General features: G+C 40.0%; 1 protein-coding gene across 1 annotated transcript; it reads left to right on the top strand.

Moving 5' to 3' along the window:
• The first annotated feature begins 3,141 nt into the window (after positions 1-3,141).
• zfand1 (zinc finger, AN1-type domain 1) lies at positions 3,142-18,890 on the top strand. The gene is made up of 8 exons (XM_080854865.1): positions 3,142-3,197; positions 7,897-7,939; positions 10,384-10,423; positions 12,359-12,492; positions 13,306-13,397; positions 13,887-14,008; positions 17,951-18,106; positions 18,515-18,890. The coding sequence occupies exons 1-8, from the start codon at positions 3,143-3,145 to the stop codon at positions 18,689-18,691; spliced, it is 819 nt and encodes a 272-aa protein (XP_080710991.1). The 5' UTR covers position 3,142; the 3' UTR covers positions 18,692-18,890.
• Positions 18,891-19,802: the final 912 nt, after the last annotated feature.

Below are 19,802 nucleotides of genomic sequence, written 5' to 3'. Positions count from 1 at the left end.
CGTCAAACTTTGAGTGTCTTTTTGTGAAAGTTATTCTTCATGAAAACAAGTATATAACTATCGGTAATATCTACAGACCGCCATCTGCTCCAGCTGACTCTTTTGATTGCATTATTTCTACCATAAATTCGATTCCCTGCAGAAATGAAATCGTTATTTTGGGCGACTTTAATAAAAACTGGCTCGACAATTCATCCAAAAAAATAAAAAGCACATTTGGAAATCTGAATTTAACTCAGCTAATTAACGAGCCCACTCGTGTTACTCCCCTTAGCCAATCCTTGCTTGATTGGATATTAGTGTCACATCCACAAAGATTCTTACAGTCAGGGGTCTTATCAGACTGCATGAGTGATCATTCAATTGTATACTGTATTTGGAAAATAAAATTTCCCAAATTACCACCTAAACTAATTACAATAAGACAGTATAAGAAAATTAATATTAATAAGTTTAGTGAGGACTTGGTTGCAATTAATTGGGAAAGGTATCAACTAATACCAGATGTTCAAAATGCCTGGGAGTTTTTTTATTCAGAACTAATTACAGTTATAAATAAGCATGCTCCCTTTAAAACAGTCAAAGTTAAAGGAAGGCATCTGCCCTGGGTATCCTCTGACCTTATAAGTATTTTCGGACAAAGAGATAACTCTTGGGCCAAATTTCGTAAGACCAAGGATCCGGTTGACTGGGAACAGTACAGACACCTGAGAAATAAAAGCAAAACTATGACTAGATATGCTAAATCTAACTATTTCAAAGAGTCTCTTGATCATAACTTCAAAAACCCTAAGCAATTCCCAAAACCCTAATGTTTCAGATAAACCTCCCCTTAATCAGATAAGGAACAACAATATCATACTAAAGGATCCATTCTTGATTGCTCAAGCATTTAATAACCATTTTTCATCTGTCTGTTCTGCTCTTATATCTAACCCTTCGTCTAGCGATGCTTTCAAAATGGTAAGCCCTCCCCGTAATAGTTGTTTCTTCTCATTCAGAGAAATTACACCAGCTGAAGTCCAGAATGCAATTAACGAGCTAAAGGTTAGTAGTGGGCCCGGCCTGGATGGCATTGAATCAAAATTTCTTAGGCTTTCATCTCATGTCCTTATGTTCCCTCTTTGTGATCTTTTTAACTTGTCTTTAGCCACTTGTGACATACCGGCCATTTGGAAATGTTCACGTATTACCCCCTTACACAAAGGAGGTGATGCACTTGAACCTAATAACTACCGACCTATTTCAATTATATGTTCTATTGCTAAAGTTTTTGAAAAATTAATTTATAATCAATTGTCAAGTTATCTTAACAGGAACAATATCTTGTCCCCCTATCAATCAGGCTTTCGATCCAATCACTCTACCTCAACAGCTTTGTTAAAACTGACTAATGATATTTTTTCTGCTTCAAATGATTCTAAACTAACAGGTGCCATCTTTATTGATCTGACTAAGGCTTTTGATTTGGTTGACCACTACCTCCTTTTTGACAAGCTCTATTCCATTGGTCTGTCTCGCAATGCATTGCTCTGGTTTAACTCCTATCTCCATAATAGAAAACAATGTGTTGTCATACAAGGTTCTAAATCTGACACAACCTTACAAAAATATGGTGTGCCACAAGGCTCAACTCTTGGTCCACTCTTGTTCTCTATTTTTATCAATGACCTCTCCTCATTCTGCTCTGATTGTTGTGTCCAGCTCTATGCTGATGACACAGTGTTATACACATCGCAAACAGACACATTTCAAATTCAATCTACCTTGCAATCTGGCTTTAATTCTCTACAACACTGGCTGGCAGCAAATAAACTGTTACTCAACAAAACTAAATCTCACACCATGATTTTTGGCACTCAACAAAATATTAAAACAAAGTTCAAATCCTCTTCATATATGATCACCTGTCTTGATGGTACACCACTGAAAAAAGTTGAACACATAAAATATCTTGGACTCTGGTTAGACTGTGGACTATCATTTAAATATCACATCGATCACACCGTAAAGAAACTGAATTTTTGCCTTAGAGTCCTCTACAGATCTAAACACTGTTTTTCATCTGCTGTTAGGAAGAGACTTGCTTCACAACTCATATTACCAATTCTCGACTATGCAGATGTTGTTTATATGGTGGCCTCAAAAACAAATCTCCATCCTCTTAATACTGTGTATAATAGATTGTGTAGGTTTATCCTTGGCTGTCCTTTCACAACCCACCACTGTACAATGTATGAAACACTTAACTTTCCCTCTCTCAATATAAGAAGACAGTTGCATTGGTATCACTTTATTTTTAAATGTATTTATTTCAACTACCCTCTTTACTTAAATAATTTATTTGTACCAGTCTCATCTCATTACAATTTAAGACATGCCTCTCAAATCTTTTTTTCTACTCCCACAGTCGGTAAATCTGTTGGTCAAATGGCTTTTGAGTTTAAAGCACCATTAGACTGGAACAATCTACCAGGAAATATTCGGTCAATTTCATCATTACCTGTGTTTAAAAATGCTCGTTCTTCTTATTATGCAAACTGCTGCAACTGTTTCAATTAATATCCTCTTATATATATATATATATATATATATATATATATGTATTTTTATTTAACATAGTGTTGGGGGATGTGACTGCTGGATAAATAGATACAGATAGATTGATATAGATAAATAGTTATAGATAGATAGATATTATTACTATACATATACAGTATGTATTACTATTATTAACATTAACATTATTATGCTCCTGAGCTGATGATCTGTTGTTGTGCTCTGTTTGGAGCGCAGTCGTATAATTCGTTATGTATTTGATGTCTTGCTGCAATTCTGCTGATCGTTTGTTGTGTGTTGTTTTTGTTTGTCCTGTCTTATTGTTGTTTCTATGTTAATTTTCATTTAATGTATGTTTAAATCTGATTGTGTTGTGGACCCCCTCGAAAACGAGATGTTACATATCAAGGGGTTATTCCCAATAAAGACATTTCCAACTTGCATTGTCCAAAGTGTATTTGTAACATTTTCAGACACTGATATGATATCTTCTTCCTATATGCTGCAGCATTCGACTATCCTGTAGGTGGCAGCATTACACTTAAATGTCCAGTCTGCAATCAATTTCAACACGAAGAAGAAAATGGCTGAACTGGATATTGGCAAGCATTGCGAAAATAAGGATTGTAACCGTCAAGGTTAGTTCACTTTTAACAAAAAAGGTGGAAGGTTAAGTACTTGATGGGCTTTATAGTCTTAGTGTGCTTTGAATGTGGAGATACCGGGAAGGTTTTACAGCACTGCATGGCCAACCCAAAACTAATACGAGGAAATGATTGCCTTGTTCTGAGCATGGTTCTGTCTAAAGACCAAGTTCGGTCCAGTCAGAAAATGCGAAAAATGTGTCTGCTAGGGCGTTGTGGACCTGTGGTAGCCTACACCTGTAATCTTGAAAGGGCGCAGACGTTGTAGGTTTTTGTCTCGCACTCTGCCTGAATGACTAGATTCGCTGTACGCTATAATATGTTACGGCAATGTGCTATGCATATTCGAGACAACTTGAAACTGTACGGCTGCGTAAAAACTAGTGTTCCCAGAGCCAGAGCACCGACGGTTTAACAGAGGTGATTCTGCCTCTGAAAGCACAGTAAAACCACCTACAAATTCACTACTAGTGGTGAGGACATAGCTGCGAATTAACTTCAACTCACTAATACAGGGGTTCCCAACCCATTTATATGTTTGTATTAATGTTTGATGATTTTATATGGTATACTGTGTTGGAAATACAGCGAAACCAGTTTAGTGCACAATTCAATTTAATTTAGTTCACATTTTATTTTCAATCAAATAGCCTACTAGGCAACATTTCAACAACAACAAAAATGTCTTGACAAAGTGTCTCCACTCACCACATCTAATGAGATATCTGAGCCCTCACACAGTTCTCTGCAGCCTTTCAAAGTCCGATTCTGTGGTAGGGAGAGGGCATCTCATTTTCATAGCAGCGGGCATAATTAGCATCTCTCCAATTGTATGCGGGGTCTTGGTTTTAGCTATGAGGTAACTGACTTCAAAAGAAGCATTCAGTGCCGCATCACTCACTGTCGCAGCCTTTCTGAAGTACACTCGCTGCTTATTCAGCTCAGCACATTTCTTTTCAAAAAAACTTTTGGGTTTACCGACATGCTCTTTATGTACGGTCTCAAAGTGTCTTTTCAGCTTGTTCGGTTTGAGACTCTCGGCAGACAGCACGTTCCCACACAGCAGACACTTCGGCTTTTCCTCGTTTCTCTCCATGACGCTTGTAAATCCATACTGAAGGAAACTTTCGTCGTATCTCCGTTGTCTTTTATGTGTCTGTTCGTCGGGTATGGCTTGTCTGTTCTTTGAGGTGTCAGGCGGGCGAAGAAATCTTTCCATTTTGTGTCGTTTTCAGTTGTTACTGCACTCGCAAGGTAATAGATGTGACGTCGCTTGCTACTTGTGTAGGCAGGGAACGGAACTTAGTTACGTTGTGGCATCATCGGTTTTATAAAACGTATTTATAAAAATCCTATCGATAATATATGTTACTTTAGGGGTGTATGTGGTGCTTTAGTCATAATAATATTTTTGATAGAATTATAATTCAATTTTTTTTCAACAGTATTTTTTTCCTTCCACTTGGATATTCAGGCGACCCCAATGTTGAAAACTCCTGCACTAATACAGGTGCATCTCAATATATTAGAATATCATCGAAAAGTTGATTTATTTCAGTAATTCTATTCAAAAAGTGAAACTCATATTTTATATAGATTCATGTCACACAGACTGATATATTTCAAGTGATTATTTCTTTTAAATTTGATGATTATAACTGACAGCTTATGAAAACCCAAAATTCAGTATCTCAGAAAATTAGAATATTACTGTAGACCGATAGAAAAAAGGATTTTTAACACAGAAATGTTGGACTACTAAAAAGTATGAACATGTACAGCACTCAATACTTGGTTGGGGCTCCTTTTGCATGAATTGCTGCAGCAATGCAGCGTGGCATGAAGGCAATCAGTCTGTGGCACTGCTGAGGTGTTATGGAAGACCAGATTGCTCTGATAGTGGCCTTCAGCTCTTCTGTGTGTTTGGGTCTGTTGTCTCGCATCTTCCTTTTCACAATACCCTATAGAATCTCTATGGGTTTTAGGTCAGGCGAGTTTTTCTGGCCAATCAAGCACAGGGATACCATGGTCCTTAAACCAGGTACTGGTATCTTTTGAAGTGTGTGCAGGTGCCAAGTCCTGATGGAAAATGAAATCTGCATCCCCATAAAGCTGGTCAGCAGAGAGAAGCACAAAGTGCTCTAGAACTTTCTGGTAGATGGCTGCGCTGACCTTGGACCACACAGTGGACTAACACCAGCAGATGACATGGCACCCCAAACCATCACTGACTGTGGACACTTTACACTGGACCTCAAGCAACTTGGATTCTGTTCCTCACCTCTCTTCCTCCAGACTCCGGGACCTTGATTTCCAAATTAAATGCAAAATGTACTTTCATCTGAAAAGAGAACTTTGGACCACTGAGCAACAGTGCAGTCCTTTTTGTCCTTAGCCCAGGTGAGACGCCTCTGACGTTGTCTCTGGTTCAAGAGTGGCTTGACACAGGAATGCGACAAATGAAGTCCATGTTCTGGATACATCTGTGCGTGTAGGCTCTTGAAGCACTGACTCCAGCTGCAGTCCACTCCTTGTGAATCTCCCTTGAATGGGCTTTGTTTCACAATCATCTCAAAGATGTCGTAATCCCTGTTGCTTGTGCACCTTTTTCTACCAAATTGTTTCCTTCCATTCAACTTCCCATTAATGTGCTTGGATACAGCACTCTGTGAACAGCATGCTTCTTTAGCAATGACCTTTTGTGTCTTACCCTTCTTGTGCAGGGTGTCAATGATCGTCTTCTGGACAACTGTCAAGTCAGCAGTCTTCCCCATGATTGTGTAGCCTACTGAACTAGACTGAGAGACCATTTAAAGGCTCAGGAAGCCTTTGCCATTGTTTTGAGTTAATTAGCTGATTAGAGTGTGACACCAATGGTCATCAATATGGAACTTTTTCACAATATTCTAATTTTCTGAGATACTGAATTTTGGGTTTTCATTAGCTGGCAGTTATAATAATGAAAATTAAAAGAAATAAACACTTTAAATAGATCAGTCTGTGTGTAAACAATCTATATAATATATGAGTTTCACTTTTTGAATAGAATTACTGAAATAAATCAACTTTTCGATGATATTCTAATTTTTTGAGATGCACCTGTATGTGGTTGGGCAACATTGAGACGCTAGTCAGCAGCAAGACACCAACAATAGAAGAATTTTAAAACACTTGTGTCCGACCATCATTTTCCAAAGGGGTACAAAAGCCATATAATGTTAAATGTTGAGTGCAAACATAATACTAAGCACAAATATACACATGTCCTACAGATCCACTACAGACCACTGAGCACAGTGTATCCATATGTTATGGCCATCACACTTCATGAGACGAATTCATAGGGTTTCAGGTTCAACAACCCCATCGAAAACTAATTGTGTAAATAAACCCTACGTATCACTACATACATATGTATTGAACGTCCGGGAAAAGTGGCACACAGGTTGCTCAACCTTTTCACAATCCCGAAAAGGAAAGCCCCTGCCCCCACTTTACTGGCATCTACTTGCAGTTGAAATGTTTTCCCTGTCTGTGGGGATGCAGGCAGAGGTAATGAGGGTTTTAGCCTGGTCAAACGCATTATGGCATGTGGGCGTCCAATCAAAACAGGTCAGTGTTATGATGAAAAACAATCTGATTGTGTTTTTGAGTGATACACACAAAATTTGACCTCAGTTCATACAATCCACAGCAATGTCGCTGGTACTTTCTTCAAACTAAAGCTCATGACTTTGTAGGAATATAAGCCATTCGGTGTAATAAAGGCATGCTCAGTTAAGGGAACTTGCCAATTTACTGAAAATGTTTGCCAAACCAGCTTGGTCTATGCGATCTTCAAAAGGGGGAAAGCCTTTGTGACTTAATTGAGGTTCCTAAACAGGACAGAACGGACACATACCGTCAGACTTCACCAGCAGACACTGCGATGCCCAGCTGGAGGAACGTTCAGTGAGGCCTTGATGAACCAAGTGCTGGACATCTGACTCTCTGTGTCTCACCTGTGGTTCTGTAGAAACGCTAGCAAATGGGGGAGGCAGCACAGACATCAAAATCATGCTTGACAAGAGAGGTTTGGGCAGGCGTGTCCTGAGAGCAGAGATGGGATTTCCTTAATTTAGTGTGTAGGAACCTGTCAAGGGTGTGGGGACCTGGCAGGTGAACAACACCGAGCATTGAGTCTTTTTGAGAAACACTGATTTATGGGAATATTAGAATTTGAGCACGAATAGCTGACACATGACTATTTAAAAATGAATGTCTTTGAGTGATCAATTGTAAAATGTATTCTGACTACCATCAAATTCAAATGTAACCGTATCTAAATACTGTTACTGAAATATTTTATCTAAATATGCCAATTACGCGTTGTTGTGGAAACAATATTTTACGAGTCAGCTTTTTCAGAAATCTTCCAAACTAATGAGTTCAAATTAATTGATTAAATTGATTTATTGTCCAGCTCTAAAAGTATCTTTGTTTCTGAAATCACTAAGAAGTCATTGCATTGTAAATACTTCGTTCTACACTTTCTCTCTGTACATTTCCATGTTAAATTGTGTGTACAATGAATGTCAGATTTTCTAGAACATTATGTTATTGTGGCAGCCAGTTTAGGTGAGTAGAATGTAACGCAGGATGATTTGTGAATGTTACATCATTAATCCCGATTCTATTATTTTTCTTGTTTTAGACTTTTTGCCCTTTACTTGTGATGCCTGCTCTGGTGTCTTCTGGTAAGATTTAACTTTAACTTTATCACATTTTAGGCCTGATAATTCAGTAGTTATTTTCCAACAGTTGCTTTGTTCAGTTACTCTGACAGCTTTAGTCAACATTACAATGCAAAAAGGGATGTATAATATTTTGATTACCAACTGAATTAGTAGAAACAGCTCTGCACACTCTTGGCATTCTCTCAATCAGATTCGTGAGGTAGTCACCTGGAATGGTTTTCTATTAACAGGTGTGCCTTGTCAAGAGTTTATTTGTGGAATGTCTTGCCTTCATCAGTTGTGTTGTGTAGAGGTAGGGTTTGTGTACAGTGAATAACCCTGCTACTACTAGTGTCTACTGTACTAATCCATATTATGGCATGAACCACTTTACTAAGTAAAGAGAACGACAGCCCGTCATTACTTTAAGACATGAAGGTCAGTCAATCTGGAAAATTTGATTCCTCAAGTGCAGTCATGAAAACCACCAAACGCTATGATGAAACTGGCTCTCATGAAAACCGCCCCAGGAAAGGAAGACCAAGAGTTAACTGCTGGAGAGGATTAGTAAAGCACAGTTACAACTGTCAGAAGCCACCAATTAACAGCACCTCAGATTAGAGCTCACATAAATGCTTCACAGAGTTCGAGTAACAGACACATTTCAACATCAGCTGTTCAGTGCAGACTGTGCGAAATAGTGAAATTGCTGCAAAGAAGCCACGACTGAGGAAGAGCAACACAAACAAGAGAGTAGCTTGGGCAAGAAATCACAAGGAATGGATATTAGACCAGTGGAAACCTGTACTTTAGTCTGACTCAATTGGGGATTTTTGGCTCCAATCACCGCGTAGTTGTGAGTCGCAAAGAAGGTGATGTGGAAGGTGGATGTTTTCTGCATGTGCGGTTCCCATCATGAAGCATTGAAGAGGTTGTCTGGGAAGTCCCGCCCCTCTTCTTCCGGCAAATTTGATTTTGCCTGAGAAGTGGGTCTGGCAAAGATTGCACAGGAGTTCACTACAGCATTCTCAGGATCCCTGGGACCAATCACAAACTGGCTTTTGGCTACCTGGCGCGCCATTGGCGGATTTAAAATAACCACGTCTACGTAACAAAAGCGAAAGCAAAGAGAAAAGCACAGCAAAACTACATACTGCTCTCCCGGCTGTCTTGGATGATTTCAAAGGCAAGTTTTCTTTGAAAATAGAACAGAAACCTGCTCTGGAACAATTCATACAGAAAAAATATGTGTTTGCTTCATTACCGATCGTTGTATCGTTGTATAGTATCGTTGGTGATTGGTTAAAGGCGTGTCCAATTACGTGACTGAAGTGGACCTCCATTTAGTACTTCGCCAGACTAACTGAACAAATGAAATGCAGTGAAGGGGCGGGGAATTCCCAGACAATTGAAGAGGAGGTTTGATGGTGTGGAGGTGCTTTACTGTTGACACTGTTTTAAGGCGCACTTAACCAGGATGGTTACCATGGCATTCTGCAGCGACATGGGCAGCTGTGGCCTACTGGTTAGGGTTTCGGGCTGGAACCGGAGGGTGGCCGGTTCGATCCCCTCCCAGTAGGAAAAATGTGGGCGGGAGAAGTGGTAGAGCACTGCTCTCCCATGCCCACATCCACGGCTGAGGTGCCCTTGAGCAAGGCACCTAACCCCGATCACTGCTCCCCGGGCGCCGCTGAAGGCAGCACACTGCTCCGGGTTAGTGTGCTTCACTGTGTGCCTCACTGTGTGCTTCACTACCCTGGATGGGTAAAATGCAGAGACTAAATTCAGAGTGTGTGTGTGTGTCACTATCTCTGCCGTTAAAACAGTCACTAGTCACTAGGGCTCCATTTCCATTTCCATGCCATCCCATCTGGTTTGCGCCTAGTGGGATCATCATTTTCTTTTCAACAGGACAATGACCCCCAAACACACCTCCTGGCTATGTATGGGCTATTTGAGAAGGAGAGTGATGGAGTGCTGCGTCAGATTACTGGCGTCACAATCACCCAACCTAAACCCAATTGAGATGGTTGACCGCAGTGGGAAGGAAAAGCAGCAACAAGTGCTCAGCACCTCTGGGAACTCATTCAAGACTGTTAGAAAACCATTCCAGGTGACAACCACATGAGGCTGATTGAGAAAGTGCTAAGACTGTGCAAAGCTGTCATCAAAGTAAAAGGTTGCTAATTTGAAGAATCTAAAATGTAAAACATATTTTGGTTTGTTTAATACTTATTTTGTTTACGACATAATTCCATATGTGTTTTTTCATAGTTTTGATATCTTAAGTATTATATTGTAGAATGTAGAATATAATAAAAATTAAGAAAAACCTTTGAATAAGAAGGTGTGTCCAAACGTTTGAATGGTACTGTCTGTGTGTGTGTGTGTGTGTGTGTGTGTGAATGTCCATATTGTAATATTTATTAGGAGGTCTTTTACTTTTGTCTAATTGTCTCATTCAGCTTGGAACACAGAAGTCGTGAATCGCACTCATGTCCTCAAGTAAGCTGCAGCTTAAACTTAAACCACTTCAGCAACCCTATTGATTTATATTCATTATAATTTGTATATTAATTATTCATGTTTCTCATTGTATTTCCACCAGATTGTATTTGTGTGACAGCTTTGTCTAATGATGTCACATCCTGCCTTAGCCTGTTATTGCATGATTTTGCATGATATTGTACTTGCAACGGTCTGGGTTTGTGCCGGGGCTACACAAGTCTCACAGAGGCAGGTGGAGTTGGGGCAGATTCAGGCAAGCAGTATATTTCCTACACTTTCTGTCATATATGGTGGATTGCAAATTGTAATGAACAATCTCCCTGTATTTAATTAACAGGTCGATTAATTGGTCAGGTGGTCGTTTTAGCATTGATGTGGAAGGAAACAAGTGACTGGTGAGATGAAGGACAAGGGAGATTGTGGTGTGCATGTGTGTGTGAGTGCTTGAGGAAACACATTTAAAAGTCTGTGATGCTGAAGTCCAGGTTCACACCAGGATTCTCCAGACTTGAGTTTCTCTGTGCTCACCCACCCACCTCACTTTCATCTGAGAAAGTCCTTTGCGACAGCCGATCTATCACACCTTTTAGTGTGTCACACACATGAGCACAGAGAAAAAAATGGTTGAGGGTAGCTCAATTGGGAGAGCGTCAGACTACAGGTCTGGAGGGTCTTGGTTTGAACTTGGACCATGGATTCACAGACTTTTAAGCGCGTACCCTCATGGGTTCACACACACACACACGCGCACATAAACATACCAATGTCTTCCTGGTCATCCATTACACCTGTCACGTTTCCCTCCACATCAGCACTACAATGATAACCTGACCATCAAACAGTCCAGGCAATCAAAAACGTCTTATTGTTATTAAATATAATTTTTGACAGAAAGTGTAGGGAATGTACTACTCAGGTACTGGTGATTCTGTCTTTTTTTTTTCTTACTCTAAACAGTTGTTGGAAAGTCACATACATTTAAATATATTCTGCACAAGTTGCATGTCATGATTCTCTAAAGTCACCATTAAATAAACATGTAGGAAGTCCTTTACTTGTGCTAGACTACAGTATGTGAAGAAAAGCATACCGTATTTTCCTGACAATTAACCACACTCTATATAAACCCCGTTACAGTCTTTCATGTAATTTTATGTAGTCTTTTATGTAAACAAACCCATGTATTTCAAGCACAAATACTACCCCTACACCCCCTCCCCACATTCCAACTCACAGTAAAAACCATTTCTTGAGTGAGAAATGTACTGTTACGGTGTCATGTGGGAATGGACCCTAAATGTTGAAGTTGAATCGGTAATTGATCCCCTGGCACCCCAGTAGGCTTCCATGATCAATATCCTTCTGCCATGCTTGCAGCAGGTATTGCGCGGGCAGCCGTGGCCTACTGGTTAGGGTTTCAGGCCGGAAACCGTAGGGTGGCCGGTTCGATCCCCGATCAGTAGGAAAAATGTGGGCGGGGGAAGTGGTAGACCACTGCTCTCCCATGCCCACATCCACGGCTAAAGTGCCCTTGAGCAAGGCACCTAACCCCGATCACTGCTCCCCGGGCGTGGCCAAAGGCAGCTCACTGCTCCGGGTTAGTGTGTAACCTCACTTCACTGTGTGTGTGTCACTTCCCTGGATGGGTTAAATGCAGAGGTGGATTTCAGAGTGTGATTGTCTACACCACCTCTGCCATAGAGAGGACTTTCACTTTCACAACCATTGAATTAATTTGTGTTTGAGAAGGGCAAGGGGGAGGAGGGACTTCTCCCCCCTCTTTCACTAACGTTACATTGATGTCAGAGTAAGCCCTTGCTCCATTGATGTCCCATTATTTCTCTTTCTCTCATGTCCCCTCACTAAACAGACTAAATTCAGCATGTTTTATGTCACCCCACTAAACTGACCAAATTCACCGTGTTTTTCCAGGAGCAGGAGCCGGTGCAGCGGGAGGCGGTTGGTTCCGGAGTCTGCACTTCCCACCCATGTACATTTCAGGACTGTAAAGGCAAGGAACTGCTGCCAGTCATCTGCCGCTGTTGTGAGAAGCACTTCTGTCTTGCGTAAGACTGCTTGTAGGATACCACCATGAAAGAAATCAAGTCTCCACTGTAAAATTGTTATGTTCTAAACTTTCAGTGTGTACTGTCACACTGCTGTGTTTATAATGTTGTGAGATTAATGTTCCAAAGAATATCTGTGGGCCCCCCATTAGTAAATCATTATCCGTTTAGAAAATGACCCAAAGTAAAGCTGAGAGAGAGTATATGTTTTTTAAATTAAATTTCAAAGATGAGAAGTTTCACACTCATTTACCCCCTCCAATAATCGCTAGACTGCTGTGTAAAGTCAGTTGATGAAGAAAAACATTTTGTCCTGTTGTTGGGGGTAAACTCTGTTTAATGCTTAAGTTAAGTGCTACTTCTTGTAACTTCAATCAGTATGTGTGCAAACCAACACATGATTGTGGTCATACATTTTACCTTGTTTTTACCCTAGGTGTAAAAAATATCTGGATATGACTATCTGAACACAAATGTATTGTTTTTAACTGTGAACCACCTGGTATTAACAGTGTTAATAGCAAAACATTTAGCAGTAATTGTTTTGGCACCCTGGACTAAATTCTAATGAATTTGTTAAGCCTTAATGTACTTGTTAGTTCTTGTCAGCAATTGTCTTTTGGGATTATCAGCACATGCTCAAGCTGATGAATTCTCTTCAAGTGTTCCACAGGGGTGCCCACACTTTTGCATCCAACTGTAAGTGCTGTGCACAGAGCACAGAGATTCTACATCACTCTCAACTGTTTTGTTGGTAGTGATGTATGAGACCGAGATGGCTTTTCCAAACAATGTAATCTGATATTTTTACAGACATAGACATCCAGATGATCACAAGTGTGAAAAACTTGAGACACCGAAACCCCGAATGGCAGCCACAAAAGAGCTGGTCCAGAAGATTGTTGGTGAGTTGGATTCATTGATCTGCATGTGTTATTAAAATTACCTATATAAGGGCAGTGCCGTGCTTCTTCATTGGGCGTGAACTAAGGTTAATGAAGTGTTGTTGATGCATACTTACCTTACAGTATTTCTACTGATATTAGAGGCTAGATATATGATGGGCTTTGGAAAGCACACATTCCTCAACTCACAAGCTAAAACTATATTGGGCTGTAGTTTGGCAGCGATATAACGGTGCGGGTACAAGTGAAAAGCGTGACGAGCAATACCAACAATGTGCTGTTATATGTGCATCAGCAATAAGTAATTCAGTGGTTCAACAGTTTTTCATCTTCATCAACAGTGTTTCATCTAGTTTTATTCAAATGATGCATTTTTTCCCTTCACCTTCACTAGTGAAAAAATGCAAGTGCGTTTAAAAGTGTGGGCAATTTTACACAATGCACTAAGTATTTGACAGTTTGATTTTTTCTCGTGTGTATTTCTGCCAGAATCAAAGAAGAATACACCTATCAGTGGACGTCGTAAAGGAGCGAAGAACAGTGCGACAGCAGCAAAGGTTGCGCTCATGAAATTAAAGATGTGTGCGTGTGGAGATAAAGCAATTCCACAGGTACCAGCACAAACAATACTCACATTTTGTATGAAAACTATGAATCTACAAACATCTTAAAATTACATCTCTGAGACTTCATAAGCATGCCAGGTTTTGTTAAAGAAATCATAGAGCTAGAATGTGCTTCACTTGAAACAAGGGGAGGAAGCAAAAATAATGAAACAGCCATGAAAAATGCCTTTAAATGTAAAACTTACATAGCATTACAATCACTTTAGTGGATTCTTCTGCAATTATGAATTTGAATCCTATTTAGCACCTCATGTCTCAAGGCTTACTGACAGAACTTTTCAAAGATCGTGTCCAAAGTAAGATGAGGGACAAAGTGACAAAAATGCCCTTAACCACCTGTTCAGTAGTCTATGAATGATTTTATAAGGTCATACTGAATCTCGCTGATTGCCACGAGGGCTGAACAGAAATGTTGTACTTAAAGTTGAGTCACGCTTCTGTAATTTTTGGCACAGATCTTGCACACAAAAAGCTGCAAAACATCATGTAAAAAGATTACACTGCTGAGTAGTTACAAATCAAGTTACAAACAAATGTCCTATCACTGAACAACACAGGGTTATGCATAACACAAAGTAACGTAGCTGGACCAGCAGTGCCTTGCCATTCAAGTAGTTAAAACGTGAGGTGTAGGTAAGGTCAAGTAAGGGCATATAGTTAAAACGTGAGGTGTAGGTAAGGTCAAGTAAGGGCATATAGTTAAAACGTGAGGTGTAGGTAAGGTCAAGTAGGGTCATATAGTTAAAACATTAGGTGTAAGTAAGGTCATATAGTTAAAACGTGAGGTGTAGGTAAGGTCAAGTAAGGTCATATAGTTAAAACGTGAGGTGTAGATAAGGTCAATTAAGATGTATGTGTCCACATTCTTAAGAGCCAACCATAAAACTGGCCTCTATTGGAGGATGGCAAAATTAAGCCTTTGGATTATGAGATCCACATTAAAACATGTAACATTTGCCAATGCCTCAAGAAACACCATTCCCATAGTGAAATATGGCTCAAGAAACACCATTCCATAGTGAAATATGCCTCAAGAAACACCATTCTCATATTGAAATATGGCCATGATAACATCATTAGAATTGATGGGAGAATGAATGGAAATCATTTCTAATAATAATAATGATGATCTCAAAAGAAAACCTGTTGCAGTCTGTTGTAAAACTAAGGGCCTGATTTACTAAGATTGCGACCGCAGCTTAATCTGCAGTCGCACATTAACGCACAGTGTTTTTGCGCATTTTCCGTGGTATTTATCAAATCAGATCCGCGCTGGGCACTCTGTGCTTACTCCACCCTTTAAAGGGCCTGATTTACTAAGAATGCGACCGCAGCTTAATCTGAGCCTTTGCCAGGCGCACATTAACGCACAGTGTTTCCCCGCATTTTCCGTGATATTTATCAAACCAGATCCGCGCTGGGCAATCATTATTTAGCGCACCGTTAAAAGACGGGAGAAATTGCCAGCAAGTTACTGCCAACATGGAGATTCGAGGAAGAAAAAACTAAGGCTAGCTTTACACGACAACGATCTGAACACAAACCGCAAAAGTGGCGTTGCGTTCCCACTTTTTATTTCGCGTTTAGACGAGCGACTTTGGGTGGAAATCTGCATGCACACGGGGACGCAAAAATGTGTGAAACTTGATGTAGTATGCATGCCAGGTGGCTAGGTGGTACTGTGAAGCACTGTCATACAACAACACCAAGAGCGCGCGCATGCGTTGAAACGTCCTTCTACTTCTCTCCTTAGCGCGAAATCGAAATTCGAAAAAAAACCAAAGCATGGCAGCAATCCGACATGTTAATTTCCTGTATGTGTGGCCATTAAAATAATGTTGAATCTGACGTTTGTTGGTGTTTGGATGTACTGCACATGGGTATGACGTCAACGCGTAGGCAAGGATAGCCAGCGTGAGCAGCTCAGAGCACACTTTTGCGTTTTCAACCCTTTAGACGGGAACGTGACGGTGGAGCGTTTTTAAGATTTCCACTCTGGAGGGTGGGTTCATTTCTTTGCGTTTTCAAGCCCCAAAAACGCTGTCGCCGTCTAAACGAAAGGCACATCTGATAAAATATTTTGTCGTTTTCACCCGGGAGCGTTGTCGTGTAAAGCCACCCTAAGGTTCAGCGGGAGGAGATAGATATATTGGTTCACGTTCGCTCAATCACTGAACCTGATTCAATGGGTTATATTGTTGTTTTGCCCGCCATCACCTACAGCAAGATGTTTAAAAGAACACGATTATAAATAATATGCTATTGGTGGCATTAATAAATAAACTGTCTATTATAACAATATAGATGTGTACATGGCGAGATTAATACGTTCTACAAGGGACATGGGTTCACTACAATATATCCCCACTGAAACAAATACATTTACCAAGTAGCCAGGCCTCTCCAAAATCACCGTTGCTCAATCATGGATAGATGGCACTATTCCGGAAGATAAAACTGTCATGGACAGACCACTACCACGTAAGTAATGGTCATGTTGGCATCACATATGACCTGGACATTCATTGAATATGTGTGCTTTCTGTTTCAGTAAACGTGTTCGTGGATTGAAGGTGGGACTGTTTGCATGTGGGTGCGATCAATGGCTCCAATTACGTTCGGAAAGTTTAATTTCAGCTATCGTAGTGTGGAAATGTATATTGACCAGTGCGCCGTAGCAATGCGTCGAGTACCTGGGTGAATAGTTGGCTGAGTGAAGGCTGAGACAACAACTGATGCTATAACTGTTTGAAATTATCCGCAGGCCAATATTTGCAAATGTTGCCAGGAGTTTATCAACTGATGGAATGGAATGTGATCGCCGGGTGGAGGGTTCGATGTCGTCTCTGATCTGGTCCAGTAATTGAAGTATTGCGTGGCTGGTTAACCTGTACCGTCTAATGATTTGTGGATCGCTTAACTGAAAAAGTGTTATACGAGTTGAAAAAATTATTTCTGTGCGCTGTCTCTGTCTTCTTTCTTTGCCTTGCTCTTATAACTGCTGCCATATCAACGTTTTCAGACTCAATGGAAATGCGCTTCCTGGTTAAGACGTGCTTTTATGAGGCGGAGAATTAGCCCGCAAATCAGAGACGTGCGCTCGCCAGGCAGTTTTAGTAAATACCACGCAATACATCATTAGGCGCACTTACCTTCTCTCCTCCCATTAAATTGCGCTTCACACCCAGGTTACCACCCACGTTTCCGTACCATCCCACCTGTTTGCAGGTACACACCCATAAAGCGTTAATATGCGCCTCTACTCAAATGCGCCCCCTTAGTAAATACCGTTTTATGTTTACGACCGCTATCTTACGCCTGAAATGGGCGCAATCCTGTTAGTAAATCAGGCCCTAAGACTTTCGAGGGGGCTTACTTACCAGTAAGACAATTACAAAACCGTAATGCACAAGTGCTACTGTATAGGAGTTAAATGCAAGCAGAATATTTTAGTTAAGAATTAATTTTAGAGGGCAAATACCTTATTTAGCTTAATAGATTATAAGTGTGAAATTGTGAAAATACTGATTGAGAAAATGTGTGTCTAAATCTTCACAACATGTAAATAAATCCAAATGAATTGAAATAGAATTGAAAGTATAAGCAAATAGAAAAGCAGGTTTTCAGACCTTTTATTTATTAACTCAACAATTAATACACTGAGTTTTATTATACATAATGTGTTTATTATACATATAACAATTCATGTTACTTATCATAGTCTTTATGTAGAGGATAAGTGCCCCGGTAGTCTTTACTTCACTGTTTTGTCAAAAATATAGTGTTTCAATTGTTTTTCCATGTTTTATCATTTATTAACTAATATTTCCACAACTCTGTATTGGCCAAAATAAATGTTTAGATTTTGAATGTAATTTATTGGTAGCATGACCAAGAAAAAAATATATATATTGTTTTGTCCTTCAGATGGAGAGAGCCTATTTCCACGTGTTCTTGCCTAAAGAGTCCAAAGACTGCTCTCTGCCCCTGTTCTTCTGCACTAAATGGACTTTAGGGAAAGTGATTGACTCGGTTGCTTTGCAAGCTGGTCTGAAGAACAACAACAACGTGCTCACAGCCAAAGTAAATTCCTTAACACTGCTCAGAGAATACTTAAAGCGGTGTGAAACTTCTAAACACTGCTCAGAGAATACTTAATGCAGTCTGGTACTCTTAAACACTGCTCAGAGAATACTGAAAGCAGTCTGGTACTCCTAAACACTGCTCAGAGAATACTAAAAGGAGTGAGATTTGTAGTGTTTTACAGTCTCAATTTTGACTCTACTCCTCTGTCTGTTTAAAATCCATATGAAAACATTAACTTCTACTATCTGAAGTGGGGGCAAACAAATGTCAGTCCTTAAATACTTTACTGATTCACCTGTAATTTTATACTAATTGCACTTGATAGCCTTTATTATTTTAACATCCTGGTCTTCCTACATGTTCTTGTTCATAGTTGTCTCACTTTAATGTTGGTCTTCTCTGCAGAAGCTGAGGCTGTGCCATCCTGAGACTGGTGAAGTCCTGAAGATGGATGTCCCTTTGCTTTCTCTGCTTGATCACCCAGAACTGCCACTCCATAACGGGGGCAATATTATCTTGGAGTATCTAGACAGTGGGGACAACGGGCTGGATGATGTCAAAGCATACATTCCAGTACCTTAATCTTGGTTCTGATCTTCAGCAGCACTGCTGCTGTCATAGATCATTTTTTGTTGAATGTTTGATTTATGGATGACTGTTAAAATTGAAATTGTTGTTTAACAGGGTTGAAGCACACAGTAAATATATGTTTGCTTTGAGCAAAGCATACTGTTTTTTTATTTCCATGGTAATGGGCTTATTGTCAGTAAAAGTGTTTTAGATCAAATTTCAGTTGCATTATTTCTTCTAGTGCAAAGGCATTTCCATTATTCTGGCATTTGCAGAAAGGCAACAACAAAGACCGTAGGTTTAACCAGGACCTCCACAAAATGTTCTGGATGAGTTGAAGGTGGTGAATGAGTTTGTTGAGGATGCCTGCTAGGATTGCATTGCAATAGTCAATGTGTGATGTGACAAGAGTATTGGCTAGTACTTTGTGGAGTGCTGTGTTGAAGCAGGGGGCAGTCATGAGATGTGTAGATGGAAAAAGGCAATCTGAGAAACATTGTTAACATGGCTGGAGAAGGAAAGAGTACTGTCCAAGATGACCCCCAAAAACCTGTTTAGAGACTGGTACGGTGGCATCAGCAATGGAGAGTGGACAGATATTACTTTTGGAAAGTGGGCAGATATTAGTTTTGGAGAGGGTGGATTTAGTGCCAATGAGAATTAGTTCAATTGTTCTACTGTTGAATTTTATCTCTATATCATGGAGACAGGCAGTGAGTGTACTGGGTGGCAGAGTAGAAGTGTGCTTGGCAGTGGTGGAAGAAATACTGAAGTTTAGTACTTAAGTAAAAGTACAAGTACCCAGGAAAATGAAAGTAAAAGTAAAAGTAACAATCCCACTTTAAAGGCACCCAGTGCAACTTTCAAGGCTTAAAAATAAACATTCAATTTCTAGTCTTTTTTACATGTAGTAAGTTTCAATAACTCCATACCATTACATATCGACATTCAAGGAGCAAAGATGAGACGTCGTTGTGTGGTGAGAACTGATAGAAAATCGATAACAACAACAATCGCCGCCATTTTCTTTATTTTTTGTGACCTACAACAATAAATAAAGCAGGATTCCAGTCAATGGAAAAATGGCCTCTCCCCACCGGCGATTGTTGTTGTTTACGATTTT

Source organism: Sprattus sprattus, assembly GCF_963457725.1.
Source record: "Sprattus sprattus genome assembly, chromosome: 17".
Taxonomy (NCBI): Eukaryota; Metazoa; Chordata; class Actinopteri; order Clupeiformes; family Clupeidae; genus Sprattus; species Sprattus sprattus.
Note: the sequence above shows the minus strand (reverse complement) of the source record. Positions and strands in the feature narration are given on the sequence as shown.